At 42.7% G+C, this 16,291-nt stretch overlaps 1 protein-coding gene across 2 annotated transcripts in view; it reads right to left on the bottom strand.

The window, feature by feature from the left end:
• Window positions 1-16,291, bottom strand: part of Fras1 (Fraser extracellular matrix complex subunit 1) — a 403,016-nt gene that overhangs the window by 82,044 nt on the left and 304,681 nt on the right. For both annotated transcript variants that reach the window (XM_060380978.1, XM_060380977.1), the window contains exons 38-42: window positions 14,679-14,926; window positions 9,154-9,302; window positions 8,806-8,968; window positions 5,462-5,597; window positions 872-1,062 (exon numbers count right to left, since the gene is read on the bottom strand). In XM_060380978.1, coding sequence (XP_060236961.1) covers window positions 872-1,062; window positions 5,462-5,597; window positions 8,806-8,968; window positions 9,154-9,302; window positions 14,679-14,926 — 887 coding nt within the window. The remainder of the gene's footprint in view (window positions 1-871; window positions 1,063-5,461; window positions 5,598-8,805; window positions 8,969-9,153; window positions 9,303-14,678; window positions 14,927-16,291) is intronic.

Below are 16,291 nucleotides of genomic sequence, written 5' to 3'. Positions count from 1 at the left end.
ACTCTCTAGTCAAAATATTAACTAAAAATAAAAAGTCACAGAAACAAAAGATCCCTCTGAAAGAAGGCTGGTGGACATTCTGTAAACAGTTGCTAAGATATTATCCATAGGCACAGTGACCATATTTTTCTAGACTTAAGAGATGGGTGCATATTTGAGGACCAAAGGCTATTTCATTTCAGACAGTCTTAGACATTTCTAAACACACCACAGTAAAAGGTCACGACACTGGGAAGGAAAGCGTCTATTGTTGCCTCCCAGCCCTGAGGCACCCCTAACCCATATAGTTGCTGAAGTTTCCACATATTTTATTTTCCCAATTCAGAGGGCATTCCATTCTGTGATTTATCTTTTCTCCCTCTCTTTGGTGTCATAAAGTAAGACTACCATAATAGTTTCTCAAACAAAAGTAAATGTAGGATTGAGAATCAAATTTCTTTGATGCCATAGTTAGATAAATAAATAATTTTTTTTAAAAAAAAGGCAAGAATGTGTGCAGACCCACTTGTGATAATATCAGAGAAAAATGGGCATATGCTAGTTTTCATCTAAATATGGGAATGGTATGCTTTCTCTGATTCTTACAAACTGTTTTACCCAGAAAAAATACATCTTATCCTAAAATAGAAACTTAGATCTCCAACTCAGACCTTCCCCAAATGTCAACTCTGATTTCAAAAGTTTTTAAAAGGTCAGGGGTATGTGTTAAAGCTGATATTTAAAGTTGAAGTTCACATACAATACTTTGCTTGTGAGTTGACATGAGGATGGCTTGTTTGAGACTGGGCCATCACGGGGTTTAAGGTCACTTCTTTTAAAAGCAGAGTTCTGGGTGGCTGGCGCTGTACTCAACACCTTTAAAAGTCTTTACCTCAATGGTGATATTGATGCTGTGGATTTCAGAGCGTCTGCTCCCGTCACTCACATAAAAACTAAACACATCATGGGTTGGCTCAATGCTTTCATGAACACTCTGGAAGTAGAAAATGTAGTTTTCCAGGACATCTTGAATTGGGAATGACGCCTCTAGGCCACTGGTAGCTCCTGGGCCAAAGCGATCCCCTGCATAACATCAAGAGAAAACATTTACCTCGACTGATGAGAACCTGATCTCTAGACTGAGCTAAAAAAGAAGGTGCTATCAACATGTGATAGAAGTATGATTGATTGTTGGACAAAGCTAGGACAGAGCTCAAGCCCAGAAACCGGTCTTATGTTGGACAGTGTTTCTAAGACCATTGCCCACCTGTAAGTGGATACAGCAGTCCTGTTGTCTCCACAGGGAATCAGGTAAGATAAAGTACCTGAAACTACTCAGTTCTTTTACTTTTATGTAGCACAGAGTCTGTGGTTGGTCCCTTTACAATCATTATATACCACACACCGGGGCATACACAGCAATGCCATAGCCACCAATCTAACTTAAACCTTGGCAGCTTCAAGACCACATTCTGGTGTACCCTGCAAGGGTTAACCATTTCTCTACACACATGAAAAAGTTAAGTATTGCCCTTTCTGCTTAGAACCTCTCCTCCAGCACATTTCCACTCAACTTCCAAGTTTCTTATTTTAAACTTTCCTATTCCTTAATAATTGAATGTTTATATGCATATATGTATGTATACATGTATATATAATCTTTAATCAAAGTTCTCCCGTTATCACTCTTATACTTGCCTTTCTCCGCCAAATTCCTTCTTCTCAAATCTCCTTCCTTTTCATGTACTTTTTTGTTTTGTTTGATTTTAAGAGAGAGAAGGAGGGAGACTGCATTTACTTGGAGTTACTGCTTAAGGAAGGGGCAATGCACCAGTGGATCCACCACTGAGGATGTGACTCCCTGAACCTCATGTAACCTTGGTTCCTCTTAGTCATGGGAGGAATGTTGATAGGCTCAATCCTGTGGAGATCTTGGGAAGGTAGCCAAGACCTGCTACTGTGCATTCATGGGTACAACAGACGTGACATGTCTAGAAGACATTACTTCCAGCACTCCCTCCCCTATTCCAAGTCTGATCTCCCAGTTTCTTGAAGGAACTTGTACATCAGTCAGAACTGAGTCCATAGGATAGTATTCCAGTGCTCCCGGGAGCCCAGAGACCACGTAAATACTGTGACACTCAGGTACCATTGAGACAAAGAGGTGTTCAGGTCCTACTCACGGACAAAGTGTTGCTATAGTATGGGTACGTTTTCCCCAAAGATCATGTGTTAGTCTCCAGGCTAAACAAATAGGATTTGGTGCAAATCCTTTAGGAGATGGAATTAAGTAGGAAGTCTTAGACTCTCTGAGGGCCCTTGAGGAGAACACCAGGATACATCTCTTTCTCTTGTTTACACCAAGGCTTAAGGAGAGAGCTTTGTTTTACCATGCCACCCTAGCTATGATGAGTTGTCACAGAGAAGGAACCAAGTGACCATGCCATCTGACCATGGTTGGCTAACACAGAGCTCCTGCAAACTTATCTCGGGAGTGTATTAAACAAAAGCTGACCAATAGAGGTACAGTTTGGAAAGTGAGATGCTCACGAGGCCCCTTCCAGATTCTGTGCTTGGCTGCCTCCTGCTTCCTCTTCTCTCCCGACAACAAAAGGCCAAAGGGAAGAGTAAACAGTGCCCAAAAATGATGGATGGCTTGGCTTGTACTTGGTTCTAGCCAAGTCCCTCTAATTGATTGATTTTTAACTTGCTACCAGAGTTTTCTTCTAGAGTGAAGAAAAGCAAACTCTATGTTTACACATTTCCTGGGTCTGTAACAACAAAGCTCTTAGATGTGGTCTGTGTGAAAACAAAAGTGCTTCCCCACCACCTCTATGATCCTTTGCAAACGCCAGATTCTAAAAAGGCCATCGACTTCTTGATGGTAGACAGTGGCATTTGCTGGTACCCAGGGGAATTCAAAGACTAGGACTGAAAATGTCTTTTGTTGCCTTTTTCCCCCCACAACTTGTTTTGAAAGAAGGGAAAGAAAATTGAAGCCAGGAGAGACCTAAGCAGCCAGCCATGCAGTAATCCCTGGGACACAGAGATCAGGGTTTCCAGAAGGAACTGTTGAGATGGCATCCAACTTTCATGTCTCCTTTTATTGATCATTATAAACTGGGGAATGTGGCTTTGTTATCTCAGTCAAGAAAAGCCTCGGTAAATGATACCTCAAAATATACAGAGTGAAATAAGCCTGGTTTTAAAAATTGTTGGAGAGTTAGTTGGCCATCAAGGGAATCGGACACTGAAGCCTTAAGCACCGTTCTGTCTAAGTTTTAAAATTGCACTTTCTATTTCTGATGTACCTCACTGGTGTGTGTTCCCTGCCTTCCTCAGCAGGATGTCCTAGGTCCAAATTAAACAGCCCCTGATGAGCGTGCCTGTCACCTCGGACAGCTGCTTGACTCAGCACTGGAACAGAGGTGTCCTCAGAGCAACTCAGTGGGTCTTGCCCTGATTAGGCCAGTCCTGAATGAATTTAGATTCTACGACATCAGGTTTCCTGTCCAACACTGCAATAATTCTGTCTTCCCTTCTGCTTGGTAAAAAGTAACAGCTGCTTTTTATCAGATTTAAAAATATCTCTCAATGGGCTGAAATTAAATTTACATAGCTAGTTTCATCAGCATATAAGACACTGGGTTCAAAACAGGGGCATGGGGCTTTTCTCCACTGAGCAGAGGGCAGCATCTTCAGCTGATGTAAACTAGATGAGTATTTTGTGCCCCGAGTATCTTTTCTTCCCCTTAGGTTTATGCCCATATACCACTATAGAATGAAGCGCTCCCAGTGGTCCTGGCACCGACCAATAGCCATAGTGTGCATCACTCACATGGTGTGACAAAAAGTGTGAGTATGGGCCACACCAACCTCCTCAACAGAAGTTTTTGGGATCCTGCCCCACAAAACTGTGTCTCCACAATCTCTTCAGAGATTATACACATAAAGGTTTGACAATTTCTTTCAAGAGTGGTCGAGACTTGCCAGAATTCTGACAACTCCCCAAAGTGGGCTATCCGTGCTACCTCAGGTGCTTGAGGGAAATGTCAAATTGTGTTACAAGGGCTTCCTGGGAAAGAAACTGCATGGAGAGAAAAGGACATGAGGAGCAAAGGCCTTTCATATCTCCCACATCACCCATACGCCTGTCTCTGTAGGAGATGCCCTTTTTTCCCCTTTGCTCCTGGCGATTCTCTTTGGCTTTACTGCCTCCTCAGACAGAAGAAATTGCCTTGTTCTATGCCCTCAATGCTTTGCTCCTCCCTGTCATTTATCATGTAATTCATCAGTCTTTCTGTCTCCTACTCCAGGCAGGGTCAGCGTTACTCCTGTTAACATCATATCCAGCACACACATTTGCTGTAGGGAGCTTCATTATGCAGTAAACAAATCTGCATACACACATGGGATGACAAAGGAGGGAAAAGACCCAAGACTTTTGATCGGAAACCATGACCATTCTAAATGAGTTTCTCAAGGGGTAGGGACCATGCTGAAAACAGACACCTGCAGTCAACGGCCTGTCTGTGGGAGCTGCTAGCTCTGTGCCAATTAGAGCCTCACACTGGCCCTGGTTCACTGGGGAACCTCACTGAAGAAGCAGCAGCTCAGAACCTGGGTGGGAGCTGTCTCAGCTGCCAGTCACAGCCGCTCTCAGGGGACCTGGGGACTGCACATGCCTTTTGCCTCTCCTTGTGTATAACCTCCAGTGGGCTTAGGGCAGATGGTGCAGGGGAGGGAAGCTGAAGAGAGTGCCAAAGATAGACAGCATGCATTTCAATTCATGTCATATCCATAGGAGGAGCTGAGACACGAGCTACATACAGTTCATCTGAACTGCAGCTGCCTCACAGGAAGGGGACAGGAAGAGGAGAGGGATCTTTATTTTCTTGGCACCTAATTCTGAATACAACCCGTGAACCTCTCCAGCCTCCATGGCTCACACTACAAATCCCTTTACTTGGCTCTACTTTTTTTTTTCTTCCTAGCATTTATTAACCTTCCAGCATCTTATGCTATTTCCCCATTAATTTATTCCTTTCTCTCTCTCTCTGCTAGGATAAGAGTCAATATGAAGGTGCTGAGGGTGATCTGTTTTGTTTATTGATGTTAAAAAAAAAGTGCATGGTATATAGAAAACGTTAACTTTTGGTTGTTGTTTGGTGTTTTGGTTTTTGAAGGTGGGGCGTGGTTCAAGACAGGGGTTTTCTGTGTGACAGCCCTGGCTGTCCTGGTCTCGCTGCGTAGACCAGGCTAGCCTTGAACTCACAGAAATCCACCTGCTCTGGAGTGCTAGGATTAAAGGCATGTACCACAAGGCCTGGCTCTCTACGTTTTTAAATGAAACTTTCCTTTCTCCCGTTTTCTTGGATGGGTCCATCTCACGTTAATTCTGCATGTCCAGGTTCAATTAAACTATCTCCCCTCCCCCATTTCCAGATCCCAAATCATGCCCCAGAAAAGCCACAGTGGTTACCTGTCCCCGTGTTCTCAATGCAGCCATACTTGGGCAGAGCACTTAGTTTAATGACAGCGTCACCCTGAAGGTTGTCATGATCATCAGTAGCAAAAAAATGGTGGAAGGAGAGTGGTGCTCTCCCTCCCTCATCAACCTAAGGGAGAAAGGAATGGAGAATGAGAATGGAGAACTGCAGGGCTAGGGGTGCAAGACCAAAAACTGTGTTGCCTGGGGTCACCACAAGCACCGGTTCCCCTTTTGTGGGGAGGCAGATCTCTGCAGCTGAGGTGGGTGTCGGCTCACAAAGCTGGGCCATCTTTCAGCACCTCTCAAGATGTACTCTGACACCTCGGCTGTGTGTCTCCCCTCAAAACTGCACTTCCTTCAGTGATGGATCTGATTATAAAGCAGCTCTGGCCAGTTCTAACCACCCATCTCAACAATTTTTAGGAGGGGACAGCTGCCTTCTCGGGGCATCAGAATTCCATGGAGCGTAGCTGGGGAATGATAGATGCAGCCCTCCTTCTCATTCCTTAGGCTGACTGTCCTATGGGTGTTGGCATCCAGAATAAAAGTCCCATTTATCCCCTCATAGCGGATATTTATGGGGGTGTAGGAATAAAGGACTAGCTATCCCTGAAAATTAATGCTCACCTTAACATCAAAGAAGAAAATAAATCAGTATATGTAAGAGCAGTTGTTCAGACTAACCTTTTCTTTAGGGCCTGGGTTTATGTGCTAATTCTGGGGTCTGGGCCCGACGTTTTTTGCCTGCCTGCTGGGAACAGTCAAGGCATTTCACAGGGTTAGTGAAAATGGGGCTCTCCAAATGGAGATGGTTCAGTTTACTTTCCCAAGTTGTAGAAAAGAGAAAATAGGGGGAACAGCACAACTGTTTGAAAATTATTCAGGGTTTCATGAATTTTAAATTACTTGATAGAGCCCAAAAATGTCTAGGCTTTGGGCATTAACGTTTACATGTGAGGCAGGGGCAGGAAATCGAGTGTTTATGAATTCCCTACTATGCACCAGTGATGAGGCTATTTTAATTAATCACTGGAGAAATCCAGTGTGTAGTAGAAATTGTGTTATTTAAAGAAGAAACAGAGGCTAGAAAGAATTAAGTCCTGGTTGTAAAGCCGCAAGTATGTAATAAAGCTGGTACTGGCACTAAGGCTGATAACTTCAGTGACAGACACGTTATATTGGCTCTCACAAACTTGATTTCTTTTTTTAATTTTGTTTATTTTTTTATAGTAATTACAGTTTTTTCACTTTGTATCCCAGCTGTAGTCCTCTCCCTCATTCCCTCCCAATCCCACTCTCTTTTCCTCATCTCCTCCCATGCCCCTCTCCAAGTCCACTGATAGGGGAGGTTCTCCTCCCCTTCCCTCTGACCCTAGCCTATCAGGTCTCATTAGGACTGGCTGCATTGACCTCCCCTGTGGCCTGGCAAGGCTGTTCCCCCCTCAGGGGGAGAGCCAGCCACTGAGTTCATGTCAGAGACAGTCCCTCTTCCCCTTACTAGGGCACCCACTTGGATAATGAGCTGCTATGGGCTACATCTGAGCAGGGGTTCTAGGTAATATCCATGAATGGTCCTAGGTTGGAGTATCAGTCTCAGAAAAGAACCCTGGGCCCAGAATTTTTGGTTCTGTTGCTCTCCTTGTGGAACTCCTGTTCCTTCCAGGTCTTACTATCTCCTCCTTTTATAAGATTTCCTGCACTCTGCCCAAAGTTTGGTTATGAGTCTCAGTGTCTGCTTTGATACCCTCCAGGGTACAGTCTTTCAGAGGCCTTCTGTGGTAGGCTCCTGTCCTGTTTCCTGTTTTCTCCTTCTTCCAAAGTCTATCCCATTTGTCTTTTGGAGTGAGGATTGATCATCTTACCCAGGGTCCTCCTTCTTGCTTAGCTTCTTTAGGTGCACAGATTTTAGTATGTTTATTCTATATTATATGTCTAATATCCACTTATAAATGAATATATACTGTGTGTGTCTTTCTCCTTCTGGGACACCTCACTCAGGATGATCTTTTCTAGTTCCCACCATTTGCCTGCAAATTTCATGATTTCCTTGCTTTTAATTGATAAATAGTATTCCACTGTGTAAATGTACCACAATTTCTGTATCCATTTCTCAGTTGAGGGACATCTGGTTGTTTCCAGGTTCTGGCTATTATGAATATAGCTGCTACAAACATAGTTGAACAAATGTCCTTGTTGTGTACTTGAGAATATTTTGGATATATGCCTAGGAGTGGTATAGCTGGATCTTGAGGAAGTGCTATTCTTAATTGTCTGAGAAAGCGCCAGATTGATTTTCAAAGTGGTTGTACAAGTTTGCATTCCCACCAGCAATGGAGGAAGGTTCCCCTTTCTCCACATCCTCTCCAGCATGTACTGTCACGTGAATTTTTGATAGTCATTCTAATGGGTGTAAGGTGAAATCTCAGGGTTGTTTTGATTTGCATTTCCCTGGTGACTAAGGTCATTGAGCATTTCTTTAAGTATTTATCTGAAATTTGGTATTTCTCAATTGAGAATTCTCTGTTTAGCTCTGTACCCCATTTTTTAATTGGATTACGTTATTTGTTGCTTTTTAACTTCTTAAGTTCTTTATAAATTCTGGATATTAGACCTCTGTCAGATATAGGGTTGGCGAAAATTCTTTCCCAAGCTGTAGGCAGTCGTTTTGTTTTGACGACAGTGTCCTTTACAGAACTTTTCAGTTTCATGGAGTCCCATTTATTGATTGTTGATCTTAGAGCCTGTGCTGTTGAATAATTTTTTTTTAAGATTTATTTATTAGTATAGTGTTCTGCCTGACCACCAGAAGAGGGCACCAGATCTCATTATAGATGGTTGTGAGCCACCATGTAGTTGCTGGGAATTGAACTTAGGACCTCTGGAAGAGCAGCCAGTGCTCTTAATCGCTGAGCCATCACTCTAGCCCCATACTTGATTTCTTAATCTTGTTAACAATAACAAATGTTGTTTTAATTGATGTGGGGTCAGCTTTCCATGGTTTAATTTGTTAACAACACTAAATTGTAAAATCCTCAAAAGCATATTCTACTTTTGTTTTATTCCCGTTGCAACAATAACCAGTGTGTGTGTGTGTGTGTGTTTGTGTGCGTATGTGAGAGAGAAATTTGAATATAACTATTTGAATTTTTTCGCATATAATTATTTTTATATTTTTTAGAAAAGCTTATAATGACAGCCACAGTGAGATAACATTACCCAGATACCTTGAGGGAAGAATGTGGCAGCCCATACAGGTAGAAACCCTTTATAGCTGTATCACCAAGGATGCCAGCTCTCCCAAGCCCTGGGTGTTTGTTGATCTGAGAGCAGTTTACCGTGATAAGGTCAGCAAAGGCAATGATGTGCGGTGGGCTCTTGCCAGGAGTGATGGTGACAGTGAAGACCTGATTGTCCACACGGTTGTGGTCTGTGTCTGAGACAGCAAAGCGGAAGCTATCTGTGACCGGCTGCCCGTCCGTCTCAAACACAGCTGAGTACCTGTGAGACACAAGAGAATGAAAAGGTTGAGTGGCCCTGACAAGTTGGGTAAAAGTACTGTACTTCTGTATTAAAGTGAGATCAGAAACAAGGCTTTCTTTGGAGGAGGTTCGGCCCGTTGCTTATGTAGCGTAGCATAATACAGTTCTTAAAGACCCTTCAGAGAATTGACAGGCTTTGCGCACCTGATGTTCTTGTTGTTGATGTCCTCCATGGTGAAATTGAAATCCTCTGAGAGCTCCTCCTCATCAGGTCCTGAGGTCTTTAAGAGCATACCATACATGGGCAGAGAACTTAACTGAATCCAGATCTCTGAGTCAGGGGAAGAATCATCCTAATCAGGCAAATATGAGTCAGGACATGAATGCAGGTTTACAGAGACCAATGCTTCTGTACTCACGGGGTCTCCCCTCTCTGCTAAAGGCACTTGTGCACCGTTACAAAACAACAGCACCCCAACTCCACAAAAGCCCAGTATTTATCCCTCTTCAAATGCCTCTGGGATAATGTCTCCTTGGAAGAAAAGCTCAGTGCAACAATGGGAAAATGCACTTACGGCAGAGGATGTAAAACAGAGATGTTTTATTGTTTCTGTAACAGCCATAAGGGTCTGTTTTTATTACATGTACAGAAGAGAACACAGCCAGCCCTAACTCGCTATTCTATAAACATAGGCGCAGGCTTCTTTTGCAGTTTCTAAGAACACTTTGCCTTTTAGAAACACACAAAATTCCATTATAGTATATAATACACTCTACAATGACAAAACTCTGTGAAACAGAATTTGTTTAGCCAATGATTCACTTCAAGCAATACCAATGTGACAAAAATTTGGATTAACAAAAGAATTTAGGAGGTCCTGTGGATTTCCTTCTATGAAGACTGAATCAATGGAGCCTCACTCCCTAGGACACTTAATCTTTAACAAAGAACATTTCCTTCTCCTCTATTGTTTATTGAGAAATAAAATCAGCTTTCTGTTTGTCTGCACTGACAATAACAGAATATCTTCATGAGCAATTTCCTCTCTCTTCATGAACTTTTCTGGAAATGTCTCGGAGGCAGGAGATGTCTTTTTGGAAAATTTTTCTGGGTCATCTGTCTTTTAGGAGAGCTGAATGAAAACAGGGGGCATTCTGTTTTATTGCAACAACAATGAGAACAAGTTCTGTGAATGTTACTGTCAAATGTGAGTTTTCCTGGCTATACTATGCAGCTGGTAAGTGGCAGGAAAGGATGTGTGAGCTGATATAGGGTAGGGCAGGCAAGCAAGGTCTGGGTTTTTGTCTTGTCCAAGTCTCCCATGCCCGCTGGCAGTTAGAATCCTCAGTGAGAGATCACAGAATTGCCTCAGCTCACATGTTTCCAGCCCAGAAGGAAGAGAAACTTCTGGAGGCAGCGAGACTCCAGAAAATTTCTTCTAAATGTATACTCTTACTGTTTTCTCCTTTATACATGTGGAGATTAGACAGAGCGGTTACATAGAAAGTTTCAGACAGTTACTGTCTACTATTTCTGTAGGTTCTCACTGAGAAAGATCTGCAAAAGACTACTGAAAATTTCCACCTATCCTCTGCTGAGCTGTGCAAGAACACAAGGACAGGGTACCCGACTCTTAATTAGAATAAAGAGTTTCTGACTCACGGCAAATCTGGCAAAGAAATGTTTATTTGGTTTGAGGCATTCATTATCTCATTATACTTCAATTTTCAAAAAAAAAAAATCTGGGTTTAAAATTAAGAAATCAGCTGTTGTTTTCTTCTTCTGAAAATAGTTTTGTCATAATTAAAAAAAAATCACTAAATTTTAGACCAGCTAAGAGATTGTGAGTTCATTAAAATGCATAAGAAAACAGATCCTGATCTTCTGTAACTTCCCTGTTCAAACACCTTCATGCTCATTTTGGATAAATTCCTGTTTTCATTTTATTCTTCTTATTCACCCTAAATAAATTAACATGTAATATGTAGCTATGGTGGTTATAAATCCACTGTATTTATATCCAGGAAGCTACCATTCGACATGAGAATTAGATAGTATGAATTTAAGGTCTGGGAAGATCGCTTAGGCAAGGAAGCGCTTGATGTGGAAGCATAAGGACCCGAGCTTGCTCCTTAGAACCCACGTTAAAGTAGGTTAGTTCTGGCACATGTTTATAATCTCAGTGCTGAGGAGGCAGACAGGCACATCCTGTCAGCCTAGCAGACTTGGGGAGTCCTAGGTGAGAGAGACACTGCTTCAAACGATAAGAGCAATATCCCACGTTGTCTTCTGGTCTCCACATGCTCAGAGAAACGTGCACTCGCACACAAACACACAGGAACCTGCACACAAAGGATTAAACATGCACTTCCTTTAGCCTGCCTTTGGACCCTATTATCACTCTTAATTTTGTTTCTCCTTTTCCTGAAGTGTTACTAATTTTTTAATTTTTTTATTTTTCAGGACAGGGTTTCTCTGTGTAGCCCTTGTTATTTTGGAACTTGCTCTGTAGACCAGGATGGCCTTGAACTCAGAGATCCACCTGCCTCTGCCTCCCGAGTGCTGGGATCAAAGGTGTGTGCTGCCATTCCCATTTTGAAATTTAAAATATGGCTTGCTGTATTACCAGAAAGTATATTTTTGGGGTAAAAAAATAGCATTGAGTTAGACTCTAATCTTTTTAGTTTTTTTTTCCGTTTTATATTTTGAAGACAAGTTATTTATTTGTTTGTTTGTTTGTTTTGTTTTATGTTGCCCAGGTCACCTTAATCTCCTCCTGAGAATTCTAAGTGCTGAGATCATAGGTGTAGGATACCATCATTGGCTCCCTCCCTCCTTTTTCCCTCCTTTTCTTTTATTTCTTTATCAGGAAATTCATTTGGGTTCTCTATACAGTTGGTTATAGCATTGATTTCCCTTGGAAGTTACATAGATTTTGTTAAAATTGACCTCCAGATGCATGATATATAATAACATTAATAGGCCAGTCTTTTGAATTATTTCAGGGTTGGATGGTATGTAGAAATGCTATTCACGTTTTAATATTAATCTTGCACTTTGAGCATTACAAACAAGAAGAGCAAGGCAAGAGGATTTAGAAGAGGATTTAGACCAGTTGCCCATGGCCACTTCACTCTAGAGCTAGAGCAGCAAGATTGAATAAAAACCTATGAATTCAAACTGCATAACCTCCCCCCCACTTCCTCCCCCCCACACACTAAGGAAGCTGTTGTATGTTTGGGGGTGTCCTTTGCTAGAATGCTTGCCTAGCACATAAGAAGTCCTGGGTCTGATCCCCAGCACCTCATATAATTGGGTGTGGCAGTGAACTCCCACAATCCAAGCACTTGGGAAGTAGAAGCAGGAAGTGACAGATGTGCAAGCTCATCCTTGGCTATATACCTAGTCTGAGGCCCTGTCAAAACTTGAAAACTAAAATAGCACTAAAGAATAAACCAGGCAGAATTCCACTCTTGCATTGGTATATCCCTCTATCCCTCTTCCCATCTTCTTCCTGGTGCTCATGTTCTAATTATGAAGAGACTCAGCCGTTCCTGTTTCTTTGTACTCTGTTCATTTATGAACGTCATTTCGGATGGCTTTTCCGTTATTGAAATCTCCAATATTTCAGGAAAAAAAATTCCGTACTGTACAACTGAGAGGAAGGCTGTATGAATCCTTTAAGAATGCACCCCATGCTGTGCTTTCAGCAGGCTAGGAGAGTTCCCTGAAATCTTTCTGCTCTGGTGGGTAAATTCATATTTAATCAATTTTTGAAGATATACGTTCAGATGCTGATGAGCTCCCATTTTGAAGCCCAGCTCATAGTGTGTGGTTAACGGGCAGGCACCGTTCTTGGAATGCTATTTTGGTCTGTCAAACACCTTTCAAGCCTGGTGATCTATTGATTAAATCCGAATTCATACATTTTTACCAATTTATAACTTTCAAAGGATCAAAAGACTGTAACGTATGATAAAAAATAATCTACCAATTAAAAATAGCTGCAACTTTGCTGAAACTGTAGTGCAGCCATGAGAGGAATCAAGTAGTATTCAGTCTCTTACCAGTTAAGAAGAGACAAATTCAAAGGGGAAAACAATCTGCAAATATTGAAAAGCCAGTGCTTTATCTATTACCTACCATTTGGAACTGGGATTTACCGTGAGATTCTTCAGCCCAGAAAAAGGAAAACGTAAACCATAAAGTGTTTAAAAATGAGGGGTAGGGACAGGCTGTTCACTATAACTTTGAGGCCAATGAAGGAAAAATTCAATACTAAGAATGATTACCATTCATATAATTATCCTTCCTTTCAAAGCATAACAACTAATCACTATTATGTTTATATAGACAGCATTTATCTCTTCACAACATATATAACTGCAAAAGAAAATTAATGGGCCTCATTATCCTTTGCCCCAGATGCAGAATCAAAGAAGGTAGATGAGTTTAATTACCAAGATCACTTCATCAAGTTTGAGCCAGACATGGGGGAAATCCCCACTGTCTTTAGCGCCCCCCCCCAACTCCTTAACTATTCTTCTCTTAAGGTAGGAGATGGCCAGCAGGCCAATAGTCTGGCCTAGTAAATCCTCAGAGGGGCACCACCAAGGGGGAGCCTCATATTCTGTCTAGACTAGACAAGAACAAAGCAGGCAAAAGCCTGCTTTCTTCAGGAAGCCAGGGTAAACCATTACCTCTTCATCACTGAACAGGCAAATTCTACTCAACTGGTTTTTTCCTAAAATCCCCAGTAGAACTCTAGCTTACCATACTCAAAACAGTGGACCTAGAGCTTTTAAGGTTGCCTTTTGACAGTCATGTGTCCTTGGGGCTCCCAATGTGTTCATCATAATTTCTCTTCTTCTTCTGGTATGTATGTGTGTGTGTGGCATAGATGCACCTGTATGTATGTTCACATGTGTGTACATAAGCATGTGGAGCCCAGATACCATGTCTGGGGTCTTTCTTGATCATCTGAGGCAAGGTTTTCTTGCTGGACCAAGCTTGCTGATTCAGCTAACCTAGCCAGCCAGTTGCCTCAGGGGGCCTCTTCTCCATCCTTAGGGCGGAGGTTACAGGCTGGCTGCTGTGCCCACACTGCTAGGAAATACAATGCAGTGAGGGGCTACCATGGCAGGCCTACGCCGAGGTGTGGCCTGAGGAATAATGCCAAGCAAAAGATCTGCTATAAACATGGTTAAGTAGGGGATAGGAGAGGAGTGAGGACCTGGGAAAGGGTAGAAGCAGCAAGCAAGCCATGAGGGCAGAGAGGGAGAGAAAGGGATCTCCTAGGACGGAAAGAGGGAGAGAGAACATCAGGAACAGAGATGGAGACTGGCGGGGCCTTGTGCAGCAAACACCTGTCTTGCCTGATTGCAGCGGGAAGTCTTAACCTAAGCAATTGTTAGGTCCTGGAGGGCAAGCCTGCTGAATTGCCTATACACTAACACACACGACTTTTCATGGGTCCTGTAGGTCTGAACTCCAGGCTTCACACTCATGCAGCAAGTGCTTTCTCCACTGAACCTTGTCCTCAGCCCTCATCAGAGATAGGCCTTCACTTGTTTACTGCTATGGAATTCCAAAGAGAGCAGCAGGGAGGCTGAGGAAAAAGCCTTTTACATAGTAGAGACCTGCTGCCTCACATACCCAGGCATGGTGAGGCTTCCCAGGCAAGCCAGCCACAAGCACAGAGAACAAAAGCATAAATGTCAGGACTTACCACGTACGCAAGGTGTGACCTGGTGATTATGGCCGTGTCTTGACTGGCCACAGTCATGCTTAGGGAGGAGCCAGGGGCCAGTCGAGGTCCTCGGTTCTCTGACAGGGACACCTCCACTTTTACTTCTGATGTGGTTACTGTCAGGCCGTCTGTGACTGAGATCTCCATGCTGTCCTCCCAGGCAGAGGACCCATCGTGTACGTACTGTAGAGCATTTCTCTCAACTTCATCATATGTGAAAGTGTCACCTTCCGAGAACAAAACAAACCCCCAACCGCCGTAAGGCCGGTGACTTCTGGGAATAATGTTTCTCATTCATACAGCACCTTTGTTCTCCCGATTTCAAAGTGCAGGCAGAATCATAAACTCTGGACTCAGAAGCTAATTAGTCTAACCTCCCATCCAATGTAGGATTCCCTCTACATCGCCTACAGCACCCTAGAGAAAAGGTGGCTTGGTCCATTCTCCCACAGTCCTTACTTAGTGTGAGTGGCTGTTTAAAAGGTAGCTAATTTCTTTGGGAGATAGTCTTAGTGTATTTTGTTGTTGTTGTTGGGTTTTGTTTGTTTGTTTGGTTTGGTTTGGCTTTTTCAAGACAGGGTTTCTTTGTGTAGTCTTGGCTGTCCTGGAACTCACTCTGTAGACCAGGCTGGCCTCAAACTCACAGCAATCCACCTGTCTCTACCTCATGAGTGCTGGGATGAAAAGCAGGCATCACCACCAGCTGGCCATCTATTTTGTTTTGCTTTTTCATTTTTGTTTTTGAGGTTCAAAATCACATTGAGCTAAAATTGGGCTCTGGGAGAATATTCATCACTCCCAGTTCAAGAAAAGCAAAGGACGCACTAATTTTCTTCTTGACTGTCTTCTAAGCAAGGTAGTGAACATTTCCTGAAGACTTAAGAGACGCTCTGATCTATAAGAGGCTTTCTTTAAAGTTGGGCATTTAAGTGTTTTGTTTTTTAATTAAAGATGTGAAAGTACAACTGAGAGCTCAGACACTGGCCTCAGTGACTGGCCAGCATTCGCAAGGCTCTCATTTTGAACACTGGCGTGTGATGAAAGCTGTTAAACTTGATGTTAAAAGTGCAAATTTCATAGCTCAGAGTACTAAGTTTTTGGAGACATGAATTATATTTGTTTATTTATTTATTTATTTTGGTTAATGAAGCATGTCAAGGGCCATCATGATTCCACAGAACACAGCTGTGGAAACAGTCCTGGAAACAGTCTGCTGCTGGGGTGTTCTTTCCAGTTACAGCTTCTGCAGAGCTCTGGCTTTAATGATTAGTCGCCTGTTCTGAGACTGAGGACTTTTCTTGTCTTCGTGTTTACCTTCCATGCCCCATGTACAGAGCTTCACTAATGCAGGTAGATGCTGCACCTAAAGACAGCTATTAACTCTTCACCAACGCCCTCAGACGCCATGCGCCAAACACAAGGGCAGGTTAAATGGCGGCTTTACACTCCTCCTGGGATGTCACTAAGCTAGCCTTATAATCCTTCCTTTTTCACTGCCCTAAAAAAATTGCCTTTGCGATGCAAAAAATTCAGAAGAATGCATTACTACATCTCTGAAAAGGAAGCCATTTCAGGGATCTGAGAAAGTACAG

Source organism: Meriones unguiculatus, chromosome 3 (assembly GCF_030254825.1).
Source record: "Meriones unguiculatus strain TT.TT164.6M chromosome 3, Bangor_MerUng_6.1, whole genome shotgun sequence".
In the NCBI taxonomy this organism is placed as follows: Eukaryota; Metazoa; Chordata; class Mammalia; order Rodentia; family Muridae; genus Meriones; species Meriones unguiculatus.
This window is presented reverse-complemented; position numbering and strand designations above follow the sequence as displayed.